Below are 27,481 nucleotides of genomic sequence, written 5' to 3'. Positions count from 1 at the left end.
TCAATAGGAATTATGAGAAAACAATAAGCAATATAAAGGATGAAAACGAATGCACGCCATCAATTGGAATTATAAAAGAAGAATTAGCAATATCAAGAATGAAATCGAACGTGCGTCATCAATTGAAATTATGAGAAAAGAATAAGCAATGTTGGGGATAAAAAAGGAATGAGTGTCATCAATAGGAATTATGAGAAAACAATAAGCAATATAAAGGATGAAAACGAATGCACGCCATCAATTGGAATTATAAAAGAAGAATTAGCAATATCAAGAATGAAATCGAACGTGCGTCATCAATTGAAATTATGAGAAAAGAATAAGCAATGTTGGGGATAAAAAAGGAATGAGTGTCATCAATAGGAATTATGAGAAAACAATAAGCAATATAAAGGATGAAAACGAATGCACGCCATCAATTGGAATTATAAAAGAAGAATTAGCAATATCAAGAATGAAATCGAACGTGCGTCATCAATTGAAATTATGAGAAAAGAATAACAATGTTGGGGATAAAAAAGGAATGCGTGTCATCAATAAGAATTATGAGATAAAAGGATAAAAACGAGTAAGCAATGTTGGGGATAAAAAAGGAATGCATGTCATTATCAGGAATTATGATAAAACAATAAGCAATATCAAGAATGAAAACGAACGTGCGTCATCAATCGGAATTATGAGAAAACAATAAGCAATTTCAAGAATGAAAACGAACGTGCGTCATCAATTGAAATTATGAGAAAACAATTAGCAATGTTGGGGATTAAAACGAATATGCGTCATCAATTGGAATTATGAGAAAACAGTAAGCAATTTCAAGAATGAAAACGAATGCGCGTCATCAATTGGAATTATGAGAAAACAATAAGCAATGTTGCGGATGTAAACGAATAGCGTCATCAATTGGAATTATAAGAAAACAATTAGCAATGTTGGGGATGAAAACGAATATGCGTCATCAATTGGAATTATGAGAAAACAGTAAGCAATTTCAAGAATGAAAACGAAGGCGCGTCATCAATTGAAATTATGAGAAAACAATAAGCAATGTTGCGGATGTAAACGAATAGCGTCATCAATTGGAATTATGGGAAAACAATAAGCAATGTTGGGGATAAAAAAGGAATGCGCGACATCAATTGGAATAATGAAAGAACAATTAGCAATATCAAGAATGAAAATGAACATGCGTCATCAATCGGAATTATGAGAAAACAAAAAGCAATTTCAAGAATGAAAACGAACGTGCTTCATCAATTGAAATTATGAGAAAACAATTAGCAATGTTGGGGATGAAAACGAATATGCGTCATCAATTGGAATTATGAGAAAACAATAAGCAATTTCAAGAATTAAAACGGATACGCGTCATCAATTGGAATTATGGGAAAACAATAAGCAATGTTGGGGATAAAAAAGGAATGCGCGACATCAATTGGAATAATGAAAGAACAATTAGCAATATCAAGAATGAAAATGAACATGCGTCATCAATCGGAATTATGAGAAAACAAAAAGCAATTTCAAGAATGAAAACGAACGTGCTTCATCAATTGAAATTATGAGAAAACAATTAGCAATGTTGGGGATGAAAACGAATATGCGTCATCAATTGGAATTATGAGAAAACAATAAGCAATTTCAAGAATTAAAACGGATACGCGTCATCAATTGGAATTATGAGAAAACAATAAGCAATATCAAGGATGAAAACGAATGCGCGTGATCAGTTGGAATTATGAGAAAACAATTAGCAATGTTGGGGATGAAAACGAAAAGCGTCATCAATAGGAGTTATGAGAAAACAATAAGCTATATCAAGAATGAAAACGAACGTGCGTCATCAATTGGAATTATGAGAAAACAAAAAGCAATGTTCGGGATGAAAATCAATAGCGTCATCAATAGGAATTATGAGAAAACAATAGGCAATATCAAGGATGAAATTGAATGCGCGTCATCAGTAGGAATTATGAGAAAACAATAACAATATCAAGGATGAAAATGAATGTGCGTCATCAATTGGAATTATGAGAAAACAATAAGCAATGTTGGGGATATAAAAGGAATGCGCGTCATCAATTGGAATTATGAGAAAACAATAAGTAATATCAAGAATGAAAACGAACGTGCGTCATCAATTGGAATTATGAAAAACAATAAGCAATGTTGGGGATAAAAAAGGAATGCGCGCCATCAATTGGAATTATGAGAAAACAATAAGCAATATCAAGGGTGAAAACAAATAACATCATCAATAGGAATTATGAGAAAACAATAAGCAATATAAAGGATGAAAACGAATGCTCGCCATCAATTGGAATTATGAAAGAAGAATTAGCAATATCAAGAATGAAATCAAACGTGCGTCATCAATTGAAATTATGAGAAAACAATAAGCAATGTTGGGGATAAAAAAGGAATGCGTGTCATCAATAGGAATTATGAGAAAACAATAAGCAATTTCAAGAATGAAAACGAACGTGCGTCATCAATTGAAATTATGAGAAAACAATAAGCAATGTTGGGGATAAAAAAGGAATGCATGTCATCAATAGGAATTATGATAAAACAATAAGCAATATCAAGAATGAAAACGAACGTGCGTCATCAATCGGAATTATGAGAAAACAATAAGTAATTTCAAGAATGAAAACGAACGTGCGTCATCAATTGAAATTATGAGAAAACAATTAGCAATGTTGGGGATGAAAACGAATATGCGTCATCAATTGGAATTATGAGAAAACAGTAAGCAATTTCAAGAATGAAAACGAAGGCGCGTCATCAATTGGAATTATGAGAAAACAATAAGCAATGTTGCGCATGTAAACGAATAGCGTCATCAATTGGAATTATGGGAAAACAATAAGCAATGTTGGGGATAAAAAAGGAATGCGCGACATCAATTGGAATAATAAAAAAAACAATTAGCAATATCAAGAATGAAAATGAACGTGCGTCATCATTCGGAATTATGAGAAAACAAAAAGCAATTTCAAGAATGAAAACGAACGTGCTTCATCAATTGAAATTATGAGAAAACAATTAGCAATGTTGGGGATGAAAACGAATATGCGTCATCAATTGGAATTATGAGAAAACAATAAGCAATTTCAAGAATTAAAACGGATGCGCGTCATCAATTGGAATTATGAGAAAACAATAAGCAATATCAAGGATGAAAACGAATGCGCGTGATCAGTTGGAATTATGAGAAAACATTTAGCAATGTTGGGGATGAAAACGAAAAGCGTCATCAATAGGAGTTATGATAAAACAATAAGCAATATCAAGAATGAAAACGAACGTGCGTCATCAATTGGAATTATGAGAAAACAAAAAGCAATGTTCGGGATGAAAATAAATAGCGTCATCAATAGGAATTATGAGAAAACAATAAGCAATATCAAGGATGAAAACGAATGCGCGTCATCAATTGAAATTATGAGAAAACAATAAGCAATATCAAGGATGAAAACGAATACCCGCCATCAATTGGAATTATGAAAAAAAAACAATTAGCAAAATCAAGGATAAAAACGAATGCACGTCATCAATTGGAATTATGAGAAAACAAAAAGCAATGTTGGGGATGAAAACGAATATGCGTCATCAATTGGAATTATGAGAAAACAATAGGCAATATCAAGGATGAAAACGAATGCGCGTGATCAATCTGAATTATGAGAAAACAATAAACAATATCAAGGATGAAATTGAATGCGCGTCATCAGTAGGGATTATGAGAAAACAATAACAATATCAAGGATGAAAATGAATGTGCGTCATCAATTGGAATTATGAGAAAACAGTAAGCAATTTCAAGAATGAAAACGAAGGCGCGTCATCAATTGGAATTATGAGAAAACAATAAGCAATGTTGCGCATGTAAACGAATAGCGTCATCAATTGGAATTATGGGAAAACAATAAGCAATGTTGGGGATAAAAAAGGAATGCGCGACATCAATTGGAATAATGAAAAAACAATTAGCAATATCAAGAATGAAAATGAACGTGCGTCATCAATCGGAATTATGAGAAAACAAAAAGCAATTTCAAGAATGAAAACGAACGTGCTTCATCAATTGAAATTATGAGAAAACAATTAGCAATGTTGGGGATGAAAACGAATATGCGTCATCAATTGGAATTATGAGAAAACAATAAGCAATTTCAAGAATTAAAACGGATGCGCGTCATCAATTGGAATTATGAGAAAACAATAAGCAATATCAAGGATGAAAACGAATGCGCGTGATCAGTTGGAATTATGAGAAAACATTTAGCAATGTTGGGGATGAAAACGAGAAGCGTCATCAATAGGAGTTATGATAAAACAATAAGCAATATCAAGAATGAAAACGAACGTGCGTCATCAATTGGAATTATGAGAAAACAAAAAGCAATGTTCGGGATGAAAATAAATAGCGTCATCAATAGGAATTATGAGAAAACAATAAGCAATATCAAGGATGAAAACGAATGCGCGTCATCAATTGAAATTATGAGAAAACAATAAGCAATATCAAGGATGAAAACGAATACCCGCCATCAATTGGAATTATGAAAAAAAACAATTAGCAAAATCAAGGATAAAAACGAATGCACGTCATCAATTGGAATTATGAGAAAACAAAAAGCAATGTTGGGGATGAAAACGAATATGCGTCATCAATTGGAATTATGAGAAAACAATAGGCAATATCAAGGATGAAAACGAATGCGCGTGATCAATCTGAATTATGAGAAAACAATAAACAATATCAAGGATGAAATTGAATGCGCGTCATCAGTAGGGATTATGAGAAAACAATAACAATATCAAGGATGAAAATGAATGTGCGTCATCAATTGGAATTATGAGAAAACAATAAGCAATGTTGGGGATAAAAAAGGAATGCGCGTCATCAATTGGAATTATGAGAAAACAATAACAATATCAAGGATGAAAATAAATGTGCGTCATCAATTGGAATTATGAAAAAACAATAAGCAATGTTGGGGATAAAAAAGGAATGCGCGTCATCAATTGGAATTATGAGAAAACAATAAGTAATATCAAGAATGAAAACGAATAACATCATCAATAGGAATTATGAGAAAACAATAAGCAATATAAAGGATGAAAACGAATGCACGCCATCAATTGGAATTATGAAAGAAGAATTAGCAATATCAAGAATGAAATCGAACGTGCGTCATCAATTGAAATTATGAGAAAACAATAAGCAATGTTGGGGATAAAAAAGGAATGCGTGTCATCAATAGGAATTATGAGAAAACAATAAGCAATATCAAGAATTAAAACGAACGTGCGTAATCAATTGGAATTATGAGAAAACAATAAGCAATGTTGGGGATAAAAAAGGAATGCGTGTCATCAATAAGAATTATGAGATAAAAGGATAAAAACGATAAAAACGAATAAGCAATGTTGGGGATAAAAAAGGAATGCATGTCATCAATAGGAATTATGATAAAACAATAAGCAATATCAAGAATGAAAACGAACGTGCGTCATCAATCGGAATTATGAAAAAACAATAAGCAATTTCAAGAATGAAAACGAACGTGCGTCATCAATTGAAATTATGAGAAAACAATTAGCAATGTTGGGGGTGAAAACGAATATGCGTCATCAATTGGAATTATGAAAAAACAGTAAGCAATTTCAAGAATGAAAACGAATGCGCGTCATCAATTGGAATTATGAGAAAACAATAATCAATGTTGCGGATGTAAACGAATGCGCGTCATCAATTGGAATTATGAGAAAACAATAAGTAATATCAAGAATGAAAACGAACGTGCGTCATCAATTGGAATTATGAGAAAACAATAACCAATATCAAGGATGAAAACGAATAACATCATCAATAGGAATTATGAGAAAACAATAAGCAATATAAAGGATGAAAACGAATACCCGCCATCAATTGGAATTATGAAAAAAACAATTAGCAAAATCAAGGATAAAAACGAATGCGCGTCATCAATTGGAATTATGAGAAAACACTTAGCAATGTTTGGGATGAAAACGAATACGCGTGATCAATTGAAATTATTAGAAAACTAACAATGTCGGGGATGAAAACGAATGCGCGTCATCAATTGAAATTATGAAAAAAACATAAGCAATGTTGGGGATGAAAACGAATAGCGTCATCAATAGGAATTATAAGAAAATAAATAAGCAATATCAAGGATGAAAGCGAATAGCGTCATCAATCGGAATTATGAAATAAAAAAGAAAAATTAGCAATGTCGATCATGAAAACGATTACGCGTCATCAATTGGAATTATGAGAAAACAATTAGCAATGTCGAGGATGAAAACAAATGCGCGTTACAATTGGAATTATGAGAAAACAATAAGCAATATCAAGGATGAAAACGAATACCTGTCATCAATAGGAATTATGAGAAAACAATAAGCAATATCAAGGATGAAAACGAACGTGCGTCATCAATTGGAATTATGAGAAAACAATAACCAATATCAAGGATGAAAACGAATAACATCATCAATAGGAATTATGAGAAAACAATAAGCAATATAAAGGATGAAAACGAATACCCGCCATCAATTGGAATTATGAAAAAAACAATTAGCAAAATCAAGGATAAAAACGAATGCGCGTCATCAATTGGAATTATGAGAAAACACTTAGCAATGTTTGGGATGAAAACGAATACGCGTGATCAATTGAAATTATTAGAAAACTAACAATGTCGGGGATGAAAACGAATGCGCGTCATCAATTGAAATTATGAAAAAAACATAAGCAATGTTGGGGATGAAAACGAATAGCGTCATCAATAGGAATTATAAGAAAATAAATAAGCAATATCAAGGATGAAAGCGAATAGCGTCATCAATCGGAATTATGAAATAAAAAAGAAAAATTAGCAATGTCGATCATGAAAACGATTACGCGTCATCAATTGGAATTATGAGAAAACAATTAGCAATGTCGAGGATGAAAACAAATGCGCGTTACAATTGGAATTATGAGAAAACAATAAGCAATATCAAGGATGAAAACGAATACCTGTCATCAATAGGAATTATGAGAAAACAAAAAGCAATGTTCGGGATGAAAATAAATAGCGTCATCAATAGGAATTATGAGAAAACAATAAGCAATATCAAGGATGAAAACGGATGCGCGTCATCAATTGAAATTATGAAAAAAACATAAGCAATGTTGGGGATGAAAACGAATAGCGTCATCAATAGGAATTATAAGAAAATAAATAAGCAATATCAAGGATGAAAGCGAATAGCGTCATCAATCGGAATTATGAAATAAAAAAGAAAAATTAGCAATGTCGATCATGAAAACGATTACGCGTCATCAATTGGAATTATGAGAAAACAATTAGCAATGTCGAGGATGAAAACAAATGCGCGTTACAATTGGAATTATGAGAAAACAATAAGCAATATCAAGGATGAAAACGAATACCTGTCATCAATAGGAATTATGAGAAAACAATAAGCAATATCAAGGATGAAAACGAACGTGCGTCATCAATTGGAATTATGAGAAAACAATAACCAATATCAAGGATGAAAACGAATAACATCATCAATAGGAATTATGAGAAAACAATAAGCAATATAAAGGATGAAAACGAATACCCGCCATCAATTGGAATTATGAAAAAAACAATTAGCAAAATCAAGGATAAAAACGAATGCGCGTCATCAATTGGAATTATGAGAAAACACTTAGCAATGTTTGGGATGAAAACGAATACGCGTGATCAATTGAAATTATTAGAAAACTAACAATGTCGGGGATGAAAACGAATGCGCGTCATCAATTGAAATTATGAAAAAAACATAAGCAATGTTGGGGATGAAAACGAATAGCGTCATCAATAGGAATTATAAGAAAATAAATAAGCAATATCAAGGATGAAAGCGAATAGCGTCATCAATCGGAATTATGAAATAAAAAAGAAAAATTAGCAATGTCGATCATGAAAACGATTACGCGTCATCAATTGGAATTATGAGAAAACAATTAGCAATGTCGAGGATGAAAACAAATGCGCGTTACAATTGGAATTATGAGAAAACAATAAGCAATATCAAGGATGAAAACGAATACCTGTCATCAATAGGAATTATGAGAAAACAAAAAGCAATGTTCGGGATGAAAATAAATAGCGTCATCAATAGGAATTATGAGAAAACAATAAGCAATATCAAGGATGAAAACGGATGCGCGTCATCAATTGAAATTATGAAAAAAACATAAGCAATGTTGGGGATGAAAACGAATAGCGTCATCAATAGGAATTATAAGAAAATAAATAAGCAATATCAAGGATGAAAGCGAATAGCGTCATCAATCGGAATTATGAAATAAAAAAGAAAAATTAGCAATGTCGATCATGAAAACGATTACGCGTCATCAATTGGAATTATGAGAAAACAATTAGCAATGTCGAGGATGAAAACAAATGCGCGTTACAATTGGAATTATGAGAAAACAATAAGCAATATCAAGGATGAAAACGAATACCTGTCATCAATAGGAATTATGAGAAAAGATACAAGTGTTTGGCAGGGATAATGAAAACCAGTCCTAAGACACGAGAGACCAATAAGGGATAATGAATACCAGTCCTAAGACACGAGAGACCAATAAGGGATGTTTATTACCAGTCCCAAGACACGAGAGACCAATAAGGGATGTTTAATACCAGTCCCAAGACACGAGAGACCAATAAGGGATGATGAATACCAGTCCTAAGACACGAGAGACCAATAAGGGATAATGAATACCAGTCCTAAGACACGAGAGACCAATAAGGGATAATGAACACCAGCCCCAAGACACGAGAGACCAATAAGGGATGTTTAATACCAGTCCCAAGACACGAGAGACCAATAAGGGATGTTTAATACCAGTCCCAAGACACGAGAGACCAATAAGGGATGATGAATACCAGTCCTAAGACACGAGAGACCAATAAGGGATAATGAATACCAGTCCTAAGACACGAGAGACCAATAAGGGATAATGAACACCAGCCCCAAGACACGAGAGACCAATAAGGGATGTTTAATACCAGTCCCAAGACACGAGAGACCAATAAGGGATGTTTAATACCAGTCCCAAGACACGAGAGACCAATAAGGGATGATGAATACCAGTCCTAAGACACGAGAGACCAATAAGGGATGATGAATACCAGTCCTAAGACACGAGAGACCAATAAGGGATAATGAACACCAGCCCCAAGACACGAGAGACCAATAAGGGATGTTTAATACCAGTCCCAAGACACGAGAGACCAATAAGGGATGTTTAATACCAGTCCCAAGACACGAGAGACCAATAAGGGATGATGAATACCAGTCCTAAGACACGAGAGACCAATAAGGGATAATGAATACCAGTCCTAAGACACGAGAGACCAATAAGGGATAATGAACACCAGCCCCAAGACACGAGAGACCAATAAGGGATGTTTAATACCAGTCCCAAGACACGAGAGACCAATAAGGGAAGTTTAATACCAGTCCCAAGACACGAGAGACCAATAAGGGATGATGAATATCAGTCCCAAGACACGAGAGACCAATAAGGGATGATGAATATCAGTCCTAAGACACGAGAGACCAATAAGGGATGATGAAAACCAGCCCCAAGACACGAGAGACCAATAAGGGATGTTTAATACCAGTCCCAAGACACGAGAGACCAATAAGGGATAATGAACACCAGCCCCAAGACACGAGAGACCAATAAGGGATGTTTAATACCAGTCCCAAGACACGAGAGACCAATAAGGGATGATGAAAACCAGTCCCAAGACACGAGAGACCAATAAGGGATAATGAACACCAGCCCCAAGACACGAGAGACCAATAAGGGATGATGAATACCAGTCCTAAGACACGAGAGACCAATAAGGGATGTTTAATACCAGTCCCAAGACACGAGAGACCAATAAGGGATGTTTAATACCAGCCCCAAGACACGAGAGACCAATAAGGGATAATGAACACCAGCCCCAAGACACGAGAGACCAATAAGGGATGTTTAATACCAGTCCCAAGACACGAGAGACCAATAAGGGATGATGAATACCAGTCCTAAGACACGATTTTATATCCGCGAAAACACTCCTTCTGGTGTTTTAAATAGTACCTAAGACACGAGAGACCAATAAGGGATAATGAATACATGTCCTACGACACGAGAGACCAATAAGGGATAATGAATACCACTCCTAAGACACGAGAGATCCATAAGGGATGATGAATACCAGTCCTAAGACACGAGAGACCAATAAGGGATAATGAATACCACTCCTAAGACACGAGAGACCAATAAGGGATAATGAAAACCAGTCCCAAGACACGAGAGATCCATAAGGGATAATGAATACCAGTCCTAAGACACGAGAGATCCATAAGGGATGATGAATACCAGTCCTAAGACACGGGAGATCAATAAGGGATAATGAATACCAGTCCTAAGACACGAGAGACCAATAAGGGATGATGAATACCAGTCCCAAGACACGAGAGACCAATAAGGGATAATGAATACCAGTCCTAAGACACGAGAGACCAATAAGGGATAATGAATACCAGTCCTAAGACACGAGAGACCAATAAGGGATAATGAAAACCAGTCCCAAGACACGAGAGATCCATAAGGGATGATGAATATCAGTCCCAAGACACGAGAGACCAATAAGGGATGATGAATACCAGTCCTAAGACACGAGAGACCAATAAGGGATGTTTAATACCAGTCCCAAGACACGAGAGACCAATAAGGGATAATGAACACCAGCCCCAAGACACGAGAGACCAATAAGGGATGATGAATACCAGTCCTAAGACACGAGAGACCAATAAGGGATGTTTAATACCAGTCCCAAGACACGAGAGACCAATAAGGGATGTTTAATACCAGTCCCAAGACACGAGAGACCAATAAGGGATGTTTAATACCAGTCCCAAGACACGAGAGACCAATAAGGGATGATGAAAACCAGTCCCAAGACACGAGAGACCAATAAGGGATGATGAATATCAGTCCTAAGACACGAGAGACCAATAAGGGATAATGAATACCAGTCCCAAGACACGAGACCAATAAGGGATAATGAATACCAGTCCCAAGACACGAGAGACTAATGAGAGATGACGAATACCAGTCCTAAGACACGACAGACCAATAAGGGATGGTAAATGCCATTCCTAAGACAAGAGAGACCAATAAGGGATAATGAAAACCAGTCCCAAGACACGAGAGATCCATAAGGGATGACGAATACCAGTCCTAAGACACGAGAGACCAATAAGGGATGATGAATACCAGATCAATAAACGTACCTTGTCCCGCTCTCATCATTGTCTCTATTCAGAACGGGTGGAACAAACTGGCTGCTTGGACCACGCCTATAACACAAAGAGGTATTGAAATGGAGAACAAGCAATTTGAGATTTTGATCATCAATGAATATTTGCCACATCTTAATCAAATGCGGAAATTGTATAGCACCCTTTCTATACTGGAAAGTGAATCAACAATGGGCTGAAGTGTTATGCAACGAGTCTATTGTGAAATCCCAATGTTTCCACAGAGTCAGAAATACACATCACATACCACATAAAACACAACCTTGTGTTGATTTACTTCCCTGATTTCACCATGCCTATGCAGACCACCTAGTTCTTCTAAGCATGTCTGTAGTCTTTCAGATCACCGCTTTCCATAACTGAGTACATTACCTTGTGCCAAGGGTTCTCCTGGATCCGCCCCCGTAACCACCTTGCCGCCCATACATGGCACCCCCTCTACTGTCACCTCCTCCACCTCTGCCTCCACGCTGCTTCTTGCAATCTAAAATCTGTAGAAAGGAGAGAAAAGAAGCTCATTAACCTGTGAATGTTTCACCAAAGTCCTCAGTAACAAACAATATGGACCAAACAATACAGACAATACATGAAGACTACAACTAAGAAAATAACCGCTGCCACTTGTTCACGATCCAGGCTTCCACTCACGCTGTTGTCCTAGCCTCTAACAAATGAATAACGAATTGAATGACTCTTGTTTTGCTTTACTACAAATCAATTACGTAAAGCACAACATCAGTAAGGCTTTGTTGAACTCCGTTGAGGCTCTTACAATCCGCACCAAAAGTACTTGATACCTTATAAAATTTGCCAAACAGAGTAAAAAATTTGTATCCGGCCGGCCAAGATCTCGTCAACATACGAGACACCCCTCTCCCCCCCCCACCCCATCCAATGTTGAAATTCCAAGTGGGCCATGTTAGACATCCTGCTATCGGACCACACTGGACCAGGGGGGGAGGGGTGATTATATCAAGGACAGAGGGGGTGTTTTGTAATGCTATTTGTTATTCTAATTGGTCCAAAAATAGGTGTAGAGGTATCAAGAGTTTTGGCATGGATTGTAGCAATTCCACTGAATTCAAGAAAGGAATCAAGACAAAAAGAAGTCTGCATTGCTGGCCGTGTTGTTGAGTTTCAAAGCAGTTTTTATCTGCAAATATTATACCAAATCATTTGTAATTTGTTTTGTTAGTTTTTGTATGGCCTCACAAAAGAGCTTCCTGACTTTTTGTTTTATGCCCCTTACACTAGCCAAGCTCTCTCACATGGCCATAAAGAGGTAAAAATAAAAAAGGAAGACAAACTACGAACGATTTCACATTTTCCCGGATAAAAAGGTGCTCTGAAACTGAACAAAACCACCAGCTACGCAGGCTAGACAAAAAGCAGTTTACTATTTATTGACAATTTAAACACAGGTGAACTCTGACATGTTATTTCAATGACAGATTTGTGAGTCCCAAGAGGATGCTAGTATCTGCAAGAGTATGAAGATGACATGATGGCAGCTAACATCCAATAGATGAAGTGTTTCTTAGCATAGAATTAACACCATTTTGTCCTTTTGGATCTGTTTTTGTTGACATACATATCTACTTACATATTGCTGCTTAGCAGTGATGAACGACTGCGGCTTTCCATCTTCTTCCTCATCATCATTTCTAGCGTAGTCAGCATGTGACCTTTGCATAGGGAGCTGTGTGCTGTTCCCTACCCCCTTGCTAGGGAAGGTGCTCGTCCTTGGGTCCTTGGCAGCATGGTGGCTGTCATTGAATGACGATCCTAGAGAGGGTGGGAGAGCAGGAGCTCTATCATTTTGCTGATAATGGCACTACCACAATAACCCTTATTGTCATCATATTTAAGATTGTCACCTTCATCACTGTCATCATCCTGGTCATCAATTTCAACACGGTCCACTGCCAGCACTACCTCCACCATTACCAACTGCATTACCACAATCTAAATCTCCTATATAACCTCAGTGCTGTCAAAATAATGCGACTGCCTGAGTTTCACCAGCTACTTCACACTTAATTGCCAGATACTTTTTGTTTGTGTGAAATACAAATAATCAAGCTAGCTAAATGCCTCATTAAAAAAGCATTCTCAACCTCAAGACAGTGAAAAGGGGTCACAGCATTGTTTATGAAACTTTTAAATCCTTTAAACACTTGCAGTTCTTTGTACTATCTTCTTTTGAGTTATCAACAATGTTCAATGACTATGATTGCACCAAAATCAACAGTTCTTTTCAAAAACATTGCCCCAGCCTATTAAGATATATAGTAAGTTTCAACGGTAAAGGTCTTTTGTTAATATGTCCCTGGTGGCTCAGTGAACAAAAGGCCTTTTACGGTTGAGCAAAACTTCCTACCTATATATCAAAATAGAGGCTGAGTGGTTTTGAAAAGGACTGTATAACTGTAGCACACATGTTCAGCATTATCACACATTAGAACCACCACCACAAGAACCATTATCAGTACTCAACCCCATCATTATTTCATTATTACCAGATATAACACGCCATCATCAACGGTAAGTCATCACATGATATATATGGCAGATGGTCACAGATGGATTTCAGTGTCAGTGTGGTTGTATCTACATGAAAGCTTTCCTTTTTCTCATACCTTTTTGGTAGAGGTTGAAGGCCTTCCTTTTGTTAGCAAATCTAGCATTCTGGTCTTCCTGCTGTCCACTGGGTAACGCTGAAGACTGGAAAACTATCCCTGGCACCACCTGGTGGTTGAGTGGCTGGGTGACTGGCCTACATGTATCAGGTACAATACCTGGTACTGCCTGGTGGTTGAGTGGCTGGGTGACTGGCCTACATGTATCAGGTACAATACCTGGTACTGCCTGGTGGGTGAGTGGCTGGGTGACTGGCCTACATGTATCAGGTACAATACCTGGTACTGCCTGGTGGGTGAGTGGCTGGGTGACTGGCCTACATGTATCAGGTACAATACCTGGTACTGCCTGGTGGGTGAGTGGCTGGGTGACTGGCCTACATGTATCAGGTACAATTCCTGGTACTGCCTGGTCAGACAGCACCCTCTTGGTGTGACCTGCACTCCGCTGTGGGACTGCAGCTGGCTCCACCCTCCCTGATGACTTAGAAGGTGGATTGCTATGTTGATGAAGATTTAAGACAGTGTCCGATCCTGATTTATTAGAAGCTTTGTTGACAGCTTGCATTGACTAAAGGGGAAAATTAGTATCAAAATAGTGTGGTAAGACAGATGGACAGGGGAGGACAGACAGACAGTTATACCTTCCATCTGGCTGTATTCTTTACTTTTTCTAAAGATAGGCTAGACTTCCACTCTGTGCTTTCTGCAAAATATATTCAAAGAAGCACATCAATTAAAGGGGTATTTTTAGTTAATGCCAGACAAAAAAAACAGACCCACCCCCCCCCCCCCCCCCCACACACACACACACACTCCCCTGGCATAATTTCTACAGAGTTTAAGGGTTGGACGACATCTTACCATTCCTTTGGCCATTCACCAAGGCCAGCACAGGGTCAGCAAAATTATTGAGGCCTGGAAAATAAGCACAAAATGAGCACTTCAAATACATGCTATGCTGGAAGATCCTGGCTATGTCCCGTCATTCTTTTATTGCAGTACTTGTGATAAGTACATAAATATAAATACCATAGTATATAAATATTATAAATATAATCAGAAGGTTAAATTTAACCTTTATTAGTGTCCTGTTGGTCCACCAATGAGTGGTACTTGTCAGCATACTTCCTGAACAGCTGAGAATAACATGAACTAGAGAGCTTCCCACTGAAAAATAAGTATAAATGTGAAAATGTGGCAAAGCTCTGATTACGGCATAACTATTCTATTATAAGCATTATGTCTGTCAGGCAAATGTTTTTGATTTGTCGAGCGGTATGACATCATCAACCTGCACAAGCTTTTCAACAAGCCTTCGTGTCCTTCGGTGTCATGTTACCTGGAAATTATTCAATCCTCCAACTTTGACTCAATTTCAATAGGGACACAGTTTGGTAGGTGTGTATAAGGTGATTGACATGAGCCATAAAAAGTGAAGATCTGCCGGATAGTTTAGACACATTAGGGATTATAAGGGATGTGATTGGCTGAAAACAAGCGCGTGATCAAAACTCGTTTAAAAAGAAACCATTTTATCAAACCTAGAAACAAAAAGGATTATTTTATTCCCCATTTATTAAACTTTCCAATGACTTATAACATGAGCATACTTGATTAAATCTGACGCTCGTACCGACATTTTTCCACATTTGGGTTTTTCGGCGTCCCACGGGCTGAAGGCACCCCGTAACCTTAAAGTCAGTTGTTCCTGGATTAACCTCGCATGCCCTACCTTCGTTGTAGGTGTTGTAGTTGGGCTAATTGACCACGAATACTATCCGCTTGTTGTGATGGGGCTTTGTCACTCGACTCCGAACCAAACTGAAGTCGTTGCCACAAATTGAGTAGCTCCGAGCCGCCAGTCCCAAAACTCATTTGCTCACAATATAGTATAATAACTAACTCCTCTGACGTTTTTAGTTCCGCAGAGAAATCACTCTAAGAACGAACAATTTGTTGACGAACCTCTGCTTGTATTTACCGCCATCTTGGTTATTTTTGTAATTTGGCGGGAAGTGGGAAACCTGTTGTTCGGTACCACAGGCAACCCAAGCTCGCAAAGAAATCCGAACTCGTCACCAGAGTCCTTATTTCTTCTATTCGCGAATCTGACGAAATACAGTCTACGTGCGAAGAAAAAGGATCTGGTACCTTGCTAATCTCATGCTGCATTGTTCGAATTTGAAGCGAACAAAAATGAGAAATTATCGTAAAAGCTCTGTCAAGCAACCCCCCCCCCCCCCACAAACAAACACACACCTTTTAGGCTCCCCTTTAGACCCAAATAATAAGCCCGCTCTTTTAATTTTCTCGATAAAACCAGAACTTAAACTTTTCGAAGAGATTCTAGCTTGGTATAAAAGTAAAGGAAAATTTGAAATATGCAACCCCTCTTTCGAGGCGAATAAAGACCACAGTGCTTTTAAAAAAGTATTGTAGTTTTACAGTTGCTAAGGGAAAAGTAACAGATGTGTGATATTTCTTTCATGTCCACACTTGGCCAACACCCTCCTTAAAGAACCTACAGGCTGACTAACTTGGCACATTTCATAAAAAAAACTTTCCTTAGCCTGGTGGGGAAAAATAGGTTCTTATTCGAAAAATCACTAAAATGTTTCGTCAAAATTCTGATTCACGGTTGATAACAAGAGAGAAAAGATACCAATTTGTAATAACCTTAAAAGCCTGATTGGCAAAAGGTACCCCGATATATTCATATACCCCGGGATATTCAGCCTTATCTTGAAAATTCTATACACCAGGGGCATCAAGGGTTAGGGGTCCCTGCTCGTTTCACGAGTTTCAAAAATCGGAAATCATGTTTCACGATAAACTGACTACAAGGATCAATCTTTACTCGAAATCACGACTCACGAATTTTAAAGAGCATAGAACACGGTTCACGCTGATCAGATTTCGCCAAGCACGGATCACGGTTTTCAATTTGTCCTTTTCACGATTCACGATAAACAAAAAGGCCGTTCACGGATCACAAAAATAACCCTTACACGCGGGTGTCTACTGTAGCCAGATGTAAACATGTTTTCGTTGTCGTATGAAGAATACATGTATTTTTAATCACATTTTATTATCACACATTAAAAAGGGCGTATATCAGATACAAAGAAACAAATTCCCATTATACATAACCTTCACAACCTACTGTAATAGAAACATGGTCAGCAAAATGTATCAAAATTACCGTACATAGAAAGCAGCTTACAATACATATTTGTCTGAAGATGTCAGACGATGACCCAGGTTAGCGAATATAATTCTAGAGGGAAATGTATGAACGACAACACAACAGTGCGACCCGAAGTGCTGTTATGTATAAAAAAATCCCAATACGAGAATCAAATTCACAAAAGTTTGTTCTAAAATCAAGTCCATTTTCCGGTTTCAACCAGCAGAGGTTTTATTGTCCCTCTGATATCAATTTACTTTCCGATAAGGAAAGTAACAAAATATGCACAAGTGAAGATAAGGAATAAAGGAATCTAGTCATCAGACATAGAGGCAGTGCGACCAGTAGATCCAAAGGAGCTTGTTCTTGACATGGAGCGTGTCCGCAGTGTAGGAACTAAAACAACAACAACAACAAAAACAATATATGAGTATGAATTATTTTTTTTGTCTGTGCGGTCATACTAGTCTCCTTCGCAGCCCCCAGCAGTAGGAGTCACACAGCGCACACAGTGCTTATAACTCAAAGTCTCAATCATACACACCAAATAAGATGTGTTTACTTTTTTGCCAATTAATGAAGAATAGTTGCCGTAATCTATTTTCAAAAGGTACCATATCTTCTGTGGTCATGAAGAGCAAATATGGAGATAACTGTTTGCAGGCCACTCACCTAATCCAAGGCCCTGGATGAAAAGAAGGAGTCCTTCAGCCATTGTGTCGGGCTAAAAGGAAACAACATGTCTTGTCAAGATACAGGTACTATAATCAAAGCCTCAGTTCTGAGACTTTGCCAAAAATAAGATGGCACTTTCAGGGTGGGGCACCCCCCCTGTTCTACTGCTGCTTCAGAGCTTTCCCTTATTGTTAGTGTGATGTCCACTGATATACATGAATGTAATGTGGATCCATTTCACTTGTAGCATAACCATTCGATCGCAATTTTATAGTGCTAGTGAAGAGTGTGCTGCTGTTGAATTTGGTTATGTAAATAAAGTGTACCAACCTTCTCTTCCAGAACACTGGTCCCACAGTCAGGCTTCAGAATACTGTACTTCTTCCTATCCACAGGACTTAACACACGGAAAAATTGTTCCTTGGACCAGAAATAAAAGTTAATGTGTTTGAATACTTAAAAAGTAACATGACACATGGCATCATAACTAAAGTATAAAATGACAATAATTATTGAATTGTAATGTTCTCAGAACATACTGACTGTTAGAGCAGTGCTAGTCGACATGGGCCATTCAAAAGACGAAATACTGTATATGCCTATAGAGACAAAATTTCCTGGGAAAACCCCTAAAATAGAGGAAATATATAATAAATTATATTTTACTCCCAGTTTTTTTTGTAATGAACTAAATTTTAGCTTCTACCACTATCACTTTGAAACAATGTCAGGATTCTTAGCTAATAGGTGATCTTCTGATTGGATCTGATGGCATTACCGATTGTTCTTTGTGAGGTGAATGCTCTCCAGTAACAACCATAATATATGCTGTAGTCCTGCAAGCAAACAAAAACATTACAAAACTGTGAAACGACTACTGGGATCATTTTTATGGAAGGCCATGAGACTTACGAGACAGACTTGTCCTTGACACTCTGTTTTGCTTCATTCAATATGTTTGGTCGACTATAAAAAAAATGTTTATGAGTAGGGTGACTTAGACAAGCAACAGGGTCATAATAAGAAAATAATCATACAACATGTGAAGACTCCAAAATCTTCACCAGGGGCATGAACTGTATTATAAAAAATGGGGCTGTATCCTTGAGGGTTTGAGTAAACAATTCCAAGATATTTGGTAAGGTAATTGTCACTTACTGCATGTAAGAATTGAGGAAAGCAGCTAGGTTGTGAGGGTTGATATTCTTCTTCATCTCATCACAGAAGTTTTCCATCAACTCAATGTTGGGCTTGCCTGTTTTCTGGAGCAAAGCAATCACTGACACATGAGCAAGCCTTGTGTACATTATATCTTTCCTTTTTTCACCACCTACCCTTTCAAAGTGATGCCACTTGAGGTAATTAGCTGTTCCTTCGGTGAAGCCCTTCGCATTCAGCTGCCATTTCTTGACCTAGGATTCACAACAGCAACATAAATATGGAATAACCTATATAATAAAGAATGAACCATTTTTAAAGAAAAGAAATCATACATATTAAAAATTGGTTTCTACATTTTTCTTGAGTTGTTGTGTCTATAAGTATTTTTAAACCGAAAAGAAAGTAGAGACACCTTCGCTTCTCCCCACTCCTTGAAGCTGCTTGTTGCACCACAAGGCTCAACCAGAATCAGCCCAAGGATCCTCTCCTTCCATTTGCTGGCAAGCTGAAGCAAGTAAAGCATACCTGTTAAACACCCTTTAATGGACATGAAAACATGAAAGGGACACTGATATAAAACAAACTCAAGTGCAAATGGACTTTGATGCACATAAAGATCAGAACAACAAAATGATGTAGTTTCTATTCTGACAGAGAAACTAGTTGGTGTATACATACTGTAAGAGCCAAATATGTGCTTTTTGTTGATGTTATTTTGAAGCCTGAGCACATGCACATTTGCCACACAAAAAGTCATGTGATTTGTAAGTCACCAATTTGTTTTTCATGACTTTTGAACATTAGGGAAGGCTCATTTTTTAAGGGGGGCTGCTATGTTTTGGGGGAGGGTTGCAATTTTTTGAGCATCGATTTGGAGGAGGGCCTCAAATTTTGATACAGGGTCTAAGGGAGAGCCTTAATTTTCGAACAGGTGTTCTGATCAATTTCCTAGAGCCTCCTAAAGGTCTGGAATTTCAAAACTTTTCTGGAGATAACCCCAGACCCCCTACAAAACAGATAAATTAATGTGATACACATTCTGCTTGCACTTTCATGGCTTTCATTTGTCTGGCGTTAAAATTCATCATCCCCTAAAGTGCTGCTTCTACTATTTTATCTTTTGCAGTTTTGGTTTTATTAACTTCCATCACTGAATTTAAATAAATTAATGTCAAAGTTTGCCCCCCCCAACTTTTCAGGAGCTTATGGTGCTGTTTTCTATTTAGGTTTTAACAATAATTAGCATTTCATATATATGAAAATGGCAAAATTTTCACAGGGAGCATGCCCCCCGACCCCCTATACAATGTTATTTACACCCCTGAAAATGGGCTCAAAATCAACACTTGTGGCTTGGTGGTGTATTATGCATTGGCTTTTTGGGAATGTCTCAGCCAGTGCTCCCCTCCCCCACACAATAATTTGGTGTGAAGGGGAGTTGTCTGTCTCCACACACCCCACAATTTAAGTTTGAAACGGTGAAATTCAGGCCATATTCTGGTTAACAAAATATAAACAATTTTTTTTCTTGGCAAAGTGCCCAATCCCCTTTTTTTGTTCGTACAGCACGACACTCATTTGTCTACATTTGTGGCCAACTTTTTATAACATGTGGGTTTATTACATTTGTGGGTGTGAAGAATTTGCTGTGTAGAGCATCTCAAGACTATTGTATAGTTTCAATACACTAACCAATACTCTTTTTTAGCTTTTTTTTTTGTTCTGGGGGAGGGCCTTAATTTGTTGCCTTTTTGGTGGAGGGCCACCATTTTTGTGCTTTAGATTAGGGTAGGGTCGAAATTTTTGAACCAGAAAAACATTCAACTTACAGTAGCACCCCCCCCCCCCCCCCCAAAAAAAAGGACCTTTCCGTACTGTAGTAACTGAAATAATCCAAATGAGCAGGCAAACCCTTGAATTAGAAAATTGTGTTTCATAGTTTTGCCCTCTTTGGTGATGCAGCCAAAATAAAAAAAAAATCATGGAATATCATGTTAAAGTGGCAAACACAGTATACTTGTGGTCAATTATGTAGCAATCTCCAGTGATTTTTTTAACCAAAAATGTGAAATACAGATGAGTTTCTTTAAGGATGTGACTGATAATTTAGCGTGTGTGGCCTGTTAAACAGCGCTAAATCTTGGGGTTCTTAGAAGAACATATGAAAAAGTTTAAATATGAAATATAAGCATGATGATAATATTTACTTACTGCTAGATGACAAAGGATATTTGCTCCTGATCCCACTCCAAAGCAAACAGCGTCATCCAAACTACACGAGAGAAGAAGCTCTTTTGTGAGTTATGATAAACAGCAACCAGTTTCACCTAATGACTATACGTACCATGCATCTAACCACAGGCAACACCTCTGTTACCGTAAGGGCCAAATCGCACTCTCAAATATCTGTGATCGCATGATTTGCCCTTATTAAAGTGCAATTTTTGAAGTGGACAAAACATTCCACTGGACAGGCAAACTTTAAAGGTTCTGATGTCCTGCTCACTTACAATCCCAGGCAATAGGGGACTTGCACTAAGAGGTCATGTGACTGTTTGGGTGGCAAACTAGCGGGCCCTCAGGGTTTTAGCAGCAAAATAACAGCAACAAAAAGCAACTTTTTCAGCGCTTACAAAAAATCAAAAGTAATCTCTCAGCACAAGTCCCCCATTTGTTAACAACTGGTCTGGGGGTCATTTTTCAAAAGTCCCGATAAGCCCGGAAACCTGGAAAGTAACCCGGTAAGCCACCGATAAACTTTACGGGTGTTTCTCAAAATGCCTGTTATTGTCAGGCCCGGAAGAAATCCCGGTAACTCGCCCGGTAATTTAAGGGAGCTCAAGAGCTTCCGTTAACTTACCGGGAATTACTTTTAATGCGATAATTGATACCCAAAACGATGTTTTTCCTTAATATTTCAGCTGAATTTATAGATCAACTATTCATCTAGAATTGGCCAACTTGAACTATCCAATTTGGTGCTTTTTTCCGATTAAATCTCGCCATTTTCAAGTTGTGTCAAGTTGTAGTGAATTTTCATCACTTGAGGAAACCATATCACTGCCTGGAAAGAAGTGGGCCAATCACGGCTAACATCATTTTATGGGATTCCCTACCAGCCAATCAGGTTTCTTTTCTGTCAAATGATTTGACATTTAGCTGTCACCGTGCGCCTAAAAAATGTAAACAACTTTGCAAAGGTATTGGAAGTTTGCTACAAAATGAGACTTTATCTACTTGTTCTTTGTCTTTTTTTGAAAAAGTGCTGATGCCACGGCAGTGTTTGGGGTACCAGTTGTCTACAGACATCGACAAATCTACGATTTTAATTGATATTCAATAATTATTTAGCCAATCTATTCATTTACCCTGAAAATGATAATTTGCTTATAGGGAACCCGTAAACAACTGGGACGCTACCGCAAGCTTTGAGAAGCGCTCTTCCTCTCCCGGAAAAGTATCCCAAAAACTCTCCCAGTACCCTAACGGGCCCGGATATTACCAGGAGTTTTGAGAAACGACCCCCTGATCTCTGAATGAGTCAGGGCCAAGAAAGTCTTAACATAGACATCCACACTCTAAAATCAGATTAATGTGCTAAGAGGAAAAGGTACACAATACAATCCAAGGATACCAAATCATTTCAGATTTGTGAGTGTGGTGGTGGGAGGACAAAGCTCAATTTGTTCTACGACAGATGCAGACTATCTAATAGTTTCACTTAATAAAAGTAAGGTTAGTAAGTACTTACGCAAAATGATCTAACACTTTCCCAACCATGTCCGCAAGTTCATTTATAGTAGGATACTGGTAACTAAGCAACCAAATACAAACAGTTAGGCACAGCTTTGATTAACCCTTAGCCTAGTAATAACACCACAACTATAGCATAGTTACTGAATTCATGAGAACACAGCTATCATTAACCCTAAGCACAGTAATGACCATAATGGCTTAGTTACTTAGTTCATGAAAACTTACTCATTCGAGAGATTTTCAGCTCCAGTCTCCTAGGAAATACAAGCAAACAATATGTTAAAGTCAACTCTTTAGCTCTACCAATTTAACTTTAAGTTATTTTTGTTTATGTGATAAAATCCAATATATAGACTGCCTTAAAGCGGAGCTCCAAACAACCAAATCTTTCTTTGCTTATTTCCGGTTATTAAAGAATATTAATTATTATTATTATATTTCTGACTTTGAGATGTCATCGATTTCACAGATCACACAACTAACTTTTTATACCTTTCCCCTACCGCTAACATATACATGACCCATAACATTGTCTGACAACCAAACTCGGTAGGTGCCATGTATGTTTCAAGTAGGGTGCAATGAGATGGTCATGTGATGCATTGATGACTTCACAATCATGTGACTATATTAGTGCACCCCCCTTGACCTTTTCATGAAACATACCAAGATTAGTTGGCATATGTTTCGTTCAATATTTTTATTTTTATTTTGATGACGTCAGCATATTTTTGCTTCGAGTGACAACATAGATGACATCAAAATCACGTGAATACCAGTATATTGGTCCCCCCCCTTGACATATACATGACACCTACCAAGTTTTGTTGTTATATGTTTTGTTTAGAAGATATGAATATAGATATGACATTGGGATAGTTTTTCTTAAAGTGACGTCATCGTCATTATCACATCATGTGACCATATCTTGGCACTGCCCTTGACACATACATGACACCTACAAAGTTTGGTTATTATACAGCGTTTCTTTCACAAGATATGCATGTTTATTTATTTTTATGAAGTCAGCATATTTTGCGTCTAGTGACGTGATTGATGACGTCACTATCACCTGACCATATTGGAGCTCTTTTCAAGAGATATGAATGTTTTTGCTTTTTATCATGTTTTTTGCTTAAACTGACATCATCAATGACATCACACAACATGTGACCATATTGTTGCATCTCCCTTGACACCTACATGACACCTGCCAAGTTTGGCTGTCCTACGATTCTTTTTGGGGACGGACGGACGGACAGACAACATGTCACGAAAACTTGAGTCGATGGGTTACCAATATTTGTCCCCATATTTATTTTAAATACAACTTTTTCTTAGGTAAGGGGCTCTGCTTACTTGGCGCTTCGCGCCACGTGGGAGCTCCGCTATAGCTTGAACAAGGTCTATTATTTGTATATGTTGTGGTTTGAAATGCTTCTTGGTTTGAAATTGTTAAAACTGGTTTGAAAAGGGGATATTTGCATAATCTTTTATCTAGTTCTTTTAGTTACACCTCCCAACCCCCAAAAAATCCAAGCCCCTGTTTTATTAATGACTCCCCAAAAATAAAATCCCTTTTAGAATGCTAGGTATCCAAAAATGAGCTAGTTTGAAAAATTCAAACCAGTTTGAAAAAAATTCAAACCATGCCACATTTCAAACCACAACATATATGCTATGAAAGTCTATAAACAAATTTATACATTTTAACTTTTTATAATGTGGCTGTGGTCTACCATTATAATCTTGATTTTTTTTAATTCAGGGGATCTGTCAAAAGAACACTGCAAAAAACTAAAACGTTAACACAAGACGTGATTCCCTACAAATCTTCACCTGTCCAGGGGCATCTAAGTGGTAGATGACAAAGCGATCTTTGATGCTCTTTATGTCCTCATGCATTAGGAACTTTTCAAAACAAGTTTTATCTGAAAAAAAAAAGATATAGTCAATTCACGATATATATATATATATATATGTTATTTGCCAGCTGGGAGGTCCGAATCGTGAAATTCTGTGGCCGAGGTCTTGAAAATACTTTTTCAAGGCAGAAGTCACGGTTATTTCCTTAGCTGGGAAATAACATATTTATTTTTTGCCTCAATAGATTTTCCACTTTTTTTTACCTTACAGACTTATGGTTGCACAAGGCAAGGTTTCGCTTCTGACTTTCGTCAATGTTTGTGAAGATTTTGTTTGCTTATGATCATTCAATAAACTCCATTTTGTATTTCCACACAACGCGTTTAATCCTCCAGAAATACAGAACCTCCAATGAAGACATTCTCTGAGTTTTGACCAAGAATTTTGTCAAATAATTAAGTCCAAATTGATATGTCGTTCTCAACTCGAATTTATTGTAGAAATGTCTTCTTCACTTTAAATCCTCCACAGAAGATACGTTCACTAAAGAACTTCTCTTGAATGTGGATACGTTAAGCTGGTTAATTCAGGTAAAGGTAAATTCCTAGATTGATTTGCCGTTTTTCTTCGTATGAAGAGACCATTTGCTCCCTTTTTTATCACAAATAAACTTCCAGCAAACTATTGTTGCGCACATTGCAAAATTATTATGGTGGGAAATTGTCAAAACACAGGGAGTTTGAAGCTAATTTTCCGTAAAGTCAATGGTTCTAGATAAAATGACAAATAAAATGCCGTTTTAGTATGAAGATCTATAACCTCGGGAGTAAAAATCCCGTTTTCGATGGTCATTTTACAAATCAACTATTTTGAGCTTTGGAGGTGACTCCGGTATACCTCATGAGAGCCAATCAGAGTGCGCGATTTGATGGATACCGGGCCCGGAAAAAAAAATGAATATATTTTTCCACTATCATTAGTGATAAAACCATTAAAGATGCAAAGCGACAGTGAGAAACATTGTGTTGTTTGAAAGTGCTTCTAATTGCTAATAGCTTAAAGAACAGGAAGGAAGTCACTATAATTAGAAACCATATAATCCACAAATTATGAAGGCATTGTTTAGAAGAAAACAAAAATTTACATGATAGGTTGCTGGATGTTACTGCTAAAGAAATTGTTAGTTTCCCTAGACATCTTGTTAGAATAAAAGGAATAACTTTGTGAGATGTTTGTGGTTTGTGGTATGAATTGTATATAATTGTATAACGTTTTAAAATCGTGAAAAAATATGTCAATAGTAAAGCAACAACTGTAGAAACCACGAGAACGATAATATTTCCAAGGTAGAATGTTTTAGTTTCAGCTTGATTGAACTCAACAATGAGTAGGCTTTGAACACTTTGGTTAACTGAAGCATGTATGAGCGAGTTTACAATGGTTGTTTAATTTATTCCTTTAAAGGAGTAAATAGATGACAATAAACACATGCCGATCAAACATAAAAATAACGTATTATTTCACTGTCCACCATGCATCGTCAAGTCAATAGATAATTGTAAAGATTTGTATTTTTCCTGAACCTTCGACCTTGTTAAAATTTGCAGATATGCCATTCCGTGATAACTAATGCGAGTTACAGCCCGGAAAGTAGGGTACAAACACAAACATAGCTATTTCCTGCCGAAAGGTATATTCTAATCATGCTTTTTTCTTGGCTGAGCTGCACCAAATTCTAGAGGAAATAGTCACAGGACTGGGACAAATCAAGTGGTTACCGCCCACTGGCTGATGAAGAAAGGGCACGTGTTACTTCAGCTCCACAAACAACACCTCGAAATTAGCCAACACAGACAGCGAAAAACACAGAACGTTTAGTTTATCCCTTCTTTAGATCATTTGAATAATTAATAAACTGTTAACACATAGAAGCGAGGGACTATACACTTTTTTTTGTCACGGAAATTCATGAAGGTAATTCAAGAGAGAGTGCAAATTACAAATTGTGTCCTCGTATCATTACAAAGACAAACGTGAAACAACAACTTTTCGCACATTCAAAAGGAGGGACAATACAACTTACGATTCATTCCTAAATCGTGGAAAGTGATCATGACATCCTTCTTCTTGACATTTTCTTTCTCGTCGGTTTTATCTTTGGCTTCCTCGCCCTTTTAAAGAGAGGTGAATAAATCGGATAAGTCAACTGGCTCGCAGCAAACAGTATGCAAATGGTCGCTCGTAGCTAGAGAAGACGCGAACTCATCTGCTCCCAGAAAAGTACTAAATTCCGTATGACTATTTCATGACTACAAAATGTTAATGTTCTAAGCAAGTGAACAAAATAAACGAAGACTCACCTCGATATATACAGTCAAATCCCCAACCTTCTCTACCTGTACAGAAGAATACGGTTTCAGTAAGAAATACCATATAAAGGTCCAGGGCGATCTTGTATGTCAAACGGACAGTCTAATTGCAACTAATAACTCACTCTCTCTTGCTTAGGAGTTTCCTCACTCATTGTTCAGCCTTACGCTTGCGAAAGCAATACCGTAGAGTTTAAATTTTGCAAACTTTTCAGGTAAAACGAGCAAGCAAAGTCGTAGCTGGACCAGGCTTCGTTGCAGGAGCGTTGATCAAATGTTGTGATCATATGACCAAAACTTGACAATCAAAAAATATCCAGCCAATCAGCACCAGCAAAATGGCAATCAGCCAATCAGGGTAAGTTATTATGTACAGCACTTCCATGGTAAATCGTGCAAAATCTCCCTGATATCTGTTAGAA

The 27,481-nt window shown here is 37.2% G+C and overlaps 2 protein-coding genes across 2 annotated transcripts in view; both read right to left on the bottom strand.

The window, feature by feature from the left end:
• LOC116609452 (fidgetin-like protein 1) overlaps positions 1-16,073 on the bottom strand; it is a 44,215-nt gene extending 28,142 nt beyond the window's left edge. The window contains exons 1-8 of the mRNA XM_048728995.1: positions 15,778-16,073; positions 15,121-15,212; positions 14,907-14,960; positions 14,687-14,748; positions 14,043-14,613; positions 13,007-13,188; positions 11,776-11,894; positions 11,377-11,442 (exon numbers count right to left, since the gene is read on the bottom strand). Of these exons, the coding sequence (XP_048584952.1) occupies positions 11,377-11,442; positions 11,776-11,894; positions 13,007-13,188; positions 14,043-14,613; positions 14,687-14,748; positions 14,907-14,960; positions 15,121-15,212; positions 15,778-15,920 (1,289 nt within the window). The 5' untranslated portion in view covers positions 15,921-16,073. The remainder of the gene's footprint in view (positions 1-11,376; positions 11,443-11,775; positions 11,895-13,006; positions 13,189-14,042; positions 14,614-14,686; positions 14,749-14,906; positions 14,961-15,120; positions 15,213-15,777) is intronic.
• Positions 16,074-17,116: 1,043 nt separating this feature from the next.
• On the bottom strand, positions 17,117-27,352 carry LOC5503583 (protein NDRG3). The gene is made up of 15 exons (XM_001624543.3): positions 27,185-27,352; positions 27,051-27,086; positions 26,774-26,861; positions 24,664-24,755; positions 23,050-23,078; positions 22,820-22,882; positions 21,280-21,340; positions 19,481-19,573; positions 19,242-19,319; positions 19,066-19,169; positions 18,820-18,873; positions 18,686-18,743; positions 18,238-18,327; positions 17,905-17,956; positions 17,117-17,628 (listed from the first exon to the last, which is right to left on the bottom strand). Exons 1-15 carry the CDS (start codon positions 27,212-27,214, stop codon positions 17,546-17,548), a joined length of 1,011 nt encoding a protein of 336 aa, XP_001624593.2. The 5' UTR covers positions 27,215-27,352; the 3' UTR covers positions 17,117-17,545.
• Positions 27,353-27,481: the final 129 nt, after the last annotated feature.

This window comes from Nematostella vectensis, chromosome 6 (assembly GCF_932526225.1).
Source record: "Nematostella vectensis chromosome 6, jaNemVect1.1, whole genome shotgun sequence".
In the NCBI taxonomy this organism is placed as follows: domain Eukaryota; kingdom Metazoa; phylum Cnidaria; class Anthozoa; order Actiniaria; family Edwardsiidae; genus Nematostella; species Nematostella vectensis.
This window is presented reverse-complemented; position numbering and strand designations above follow the sequence as displayed.

What these genes read in the sequence shown, in the direction of transcription:
- LOC5503583 (XM_001624543.3), bottom strand. Translation starts at nt 27,214, where the DNA reads ATGAGTGAGGAAACTCCTAAGCAAGAGAGA. An exon ending in AGTGGCATCACTTTGAAAGG is followed by an intron (nt 19,170 to 19,241) that starts GTAGGTGGTGAA and finishes GCTTTGCTCCAG; the next exon opens with AAAACAGGCAAGCCCAACAT. An exon ending in CACCTCACAAAGAACAATCG is followed by an intron (nt 18,328 to 18,685) that starts GTAATGCCATCA and finishes TTCTGGTCCAAG; the next exon opens with GAACAATTTTTCCGTGTGTT.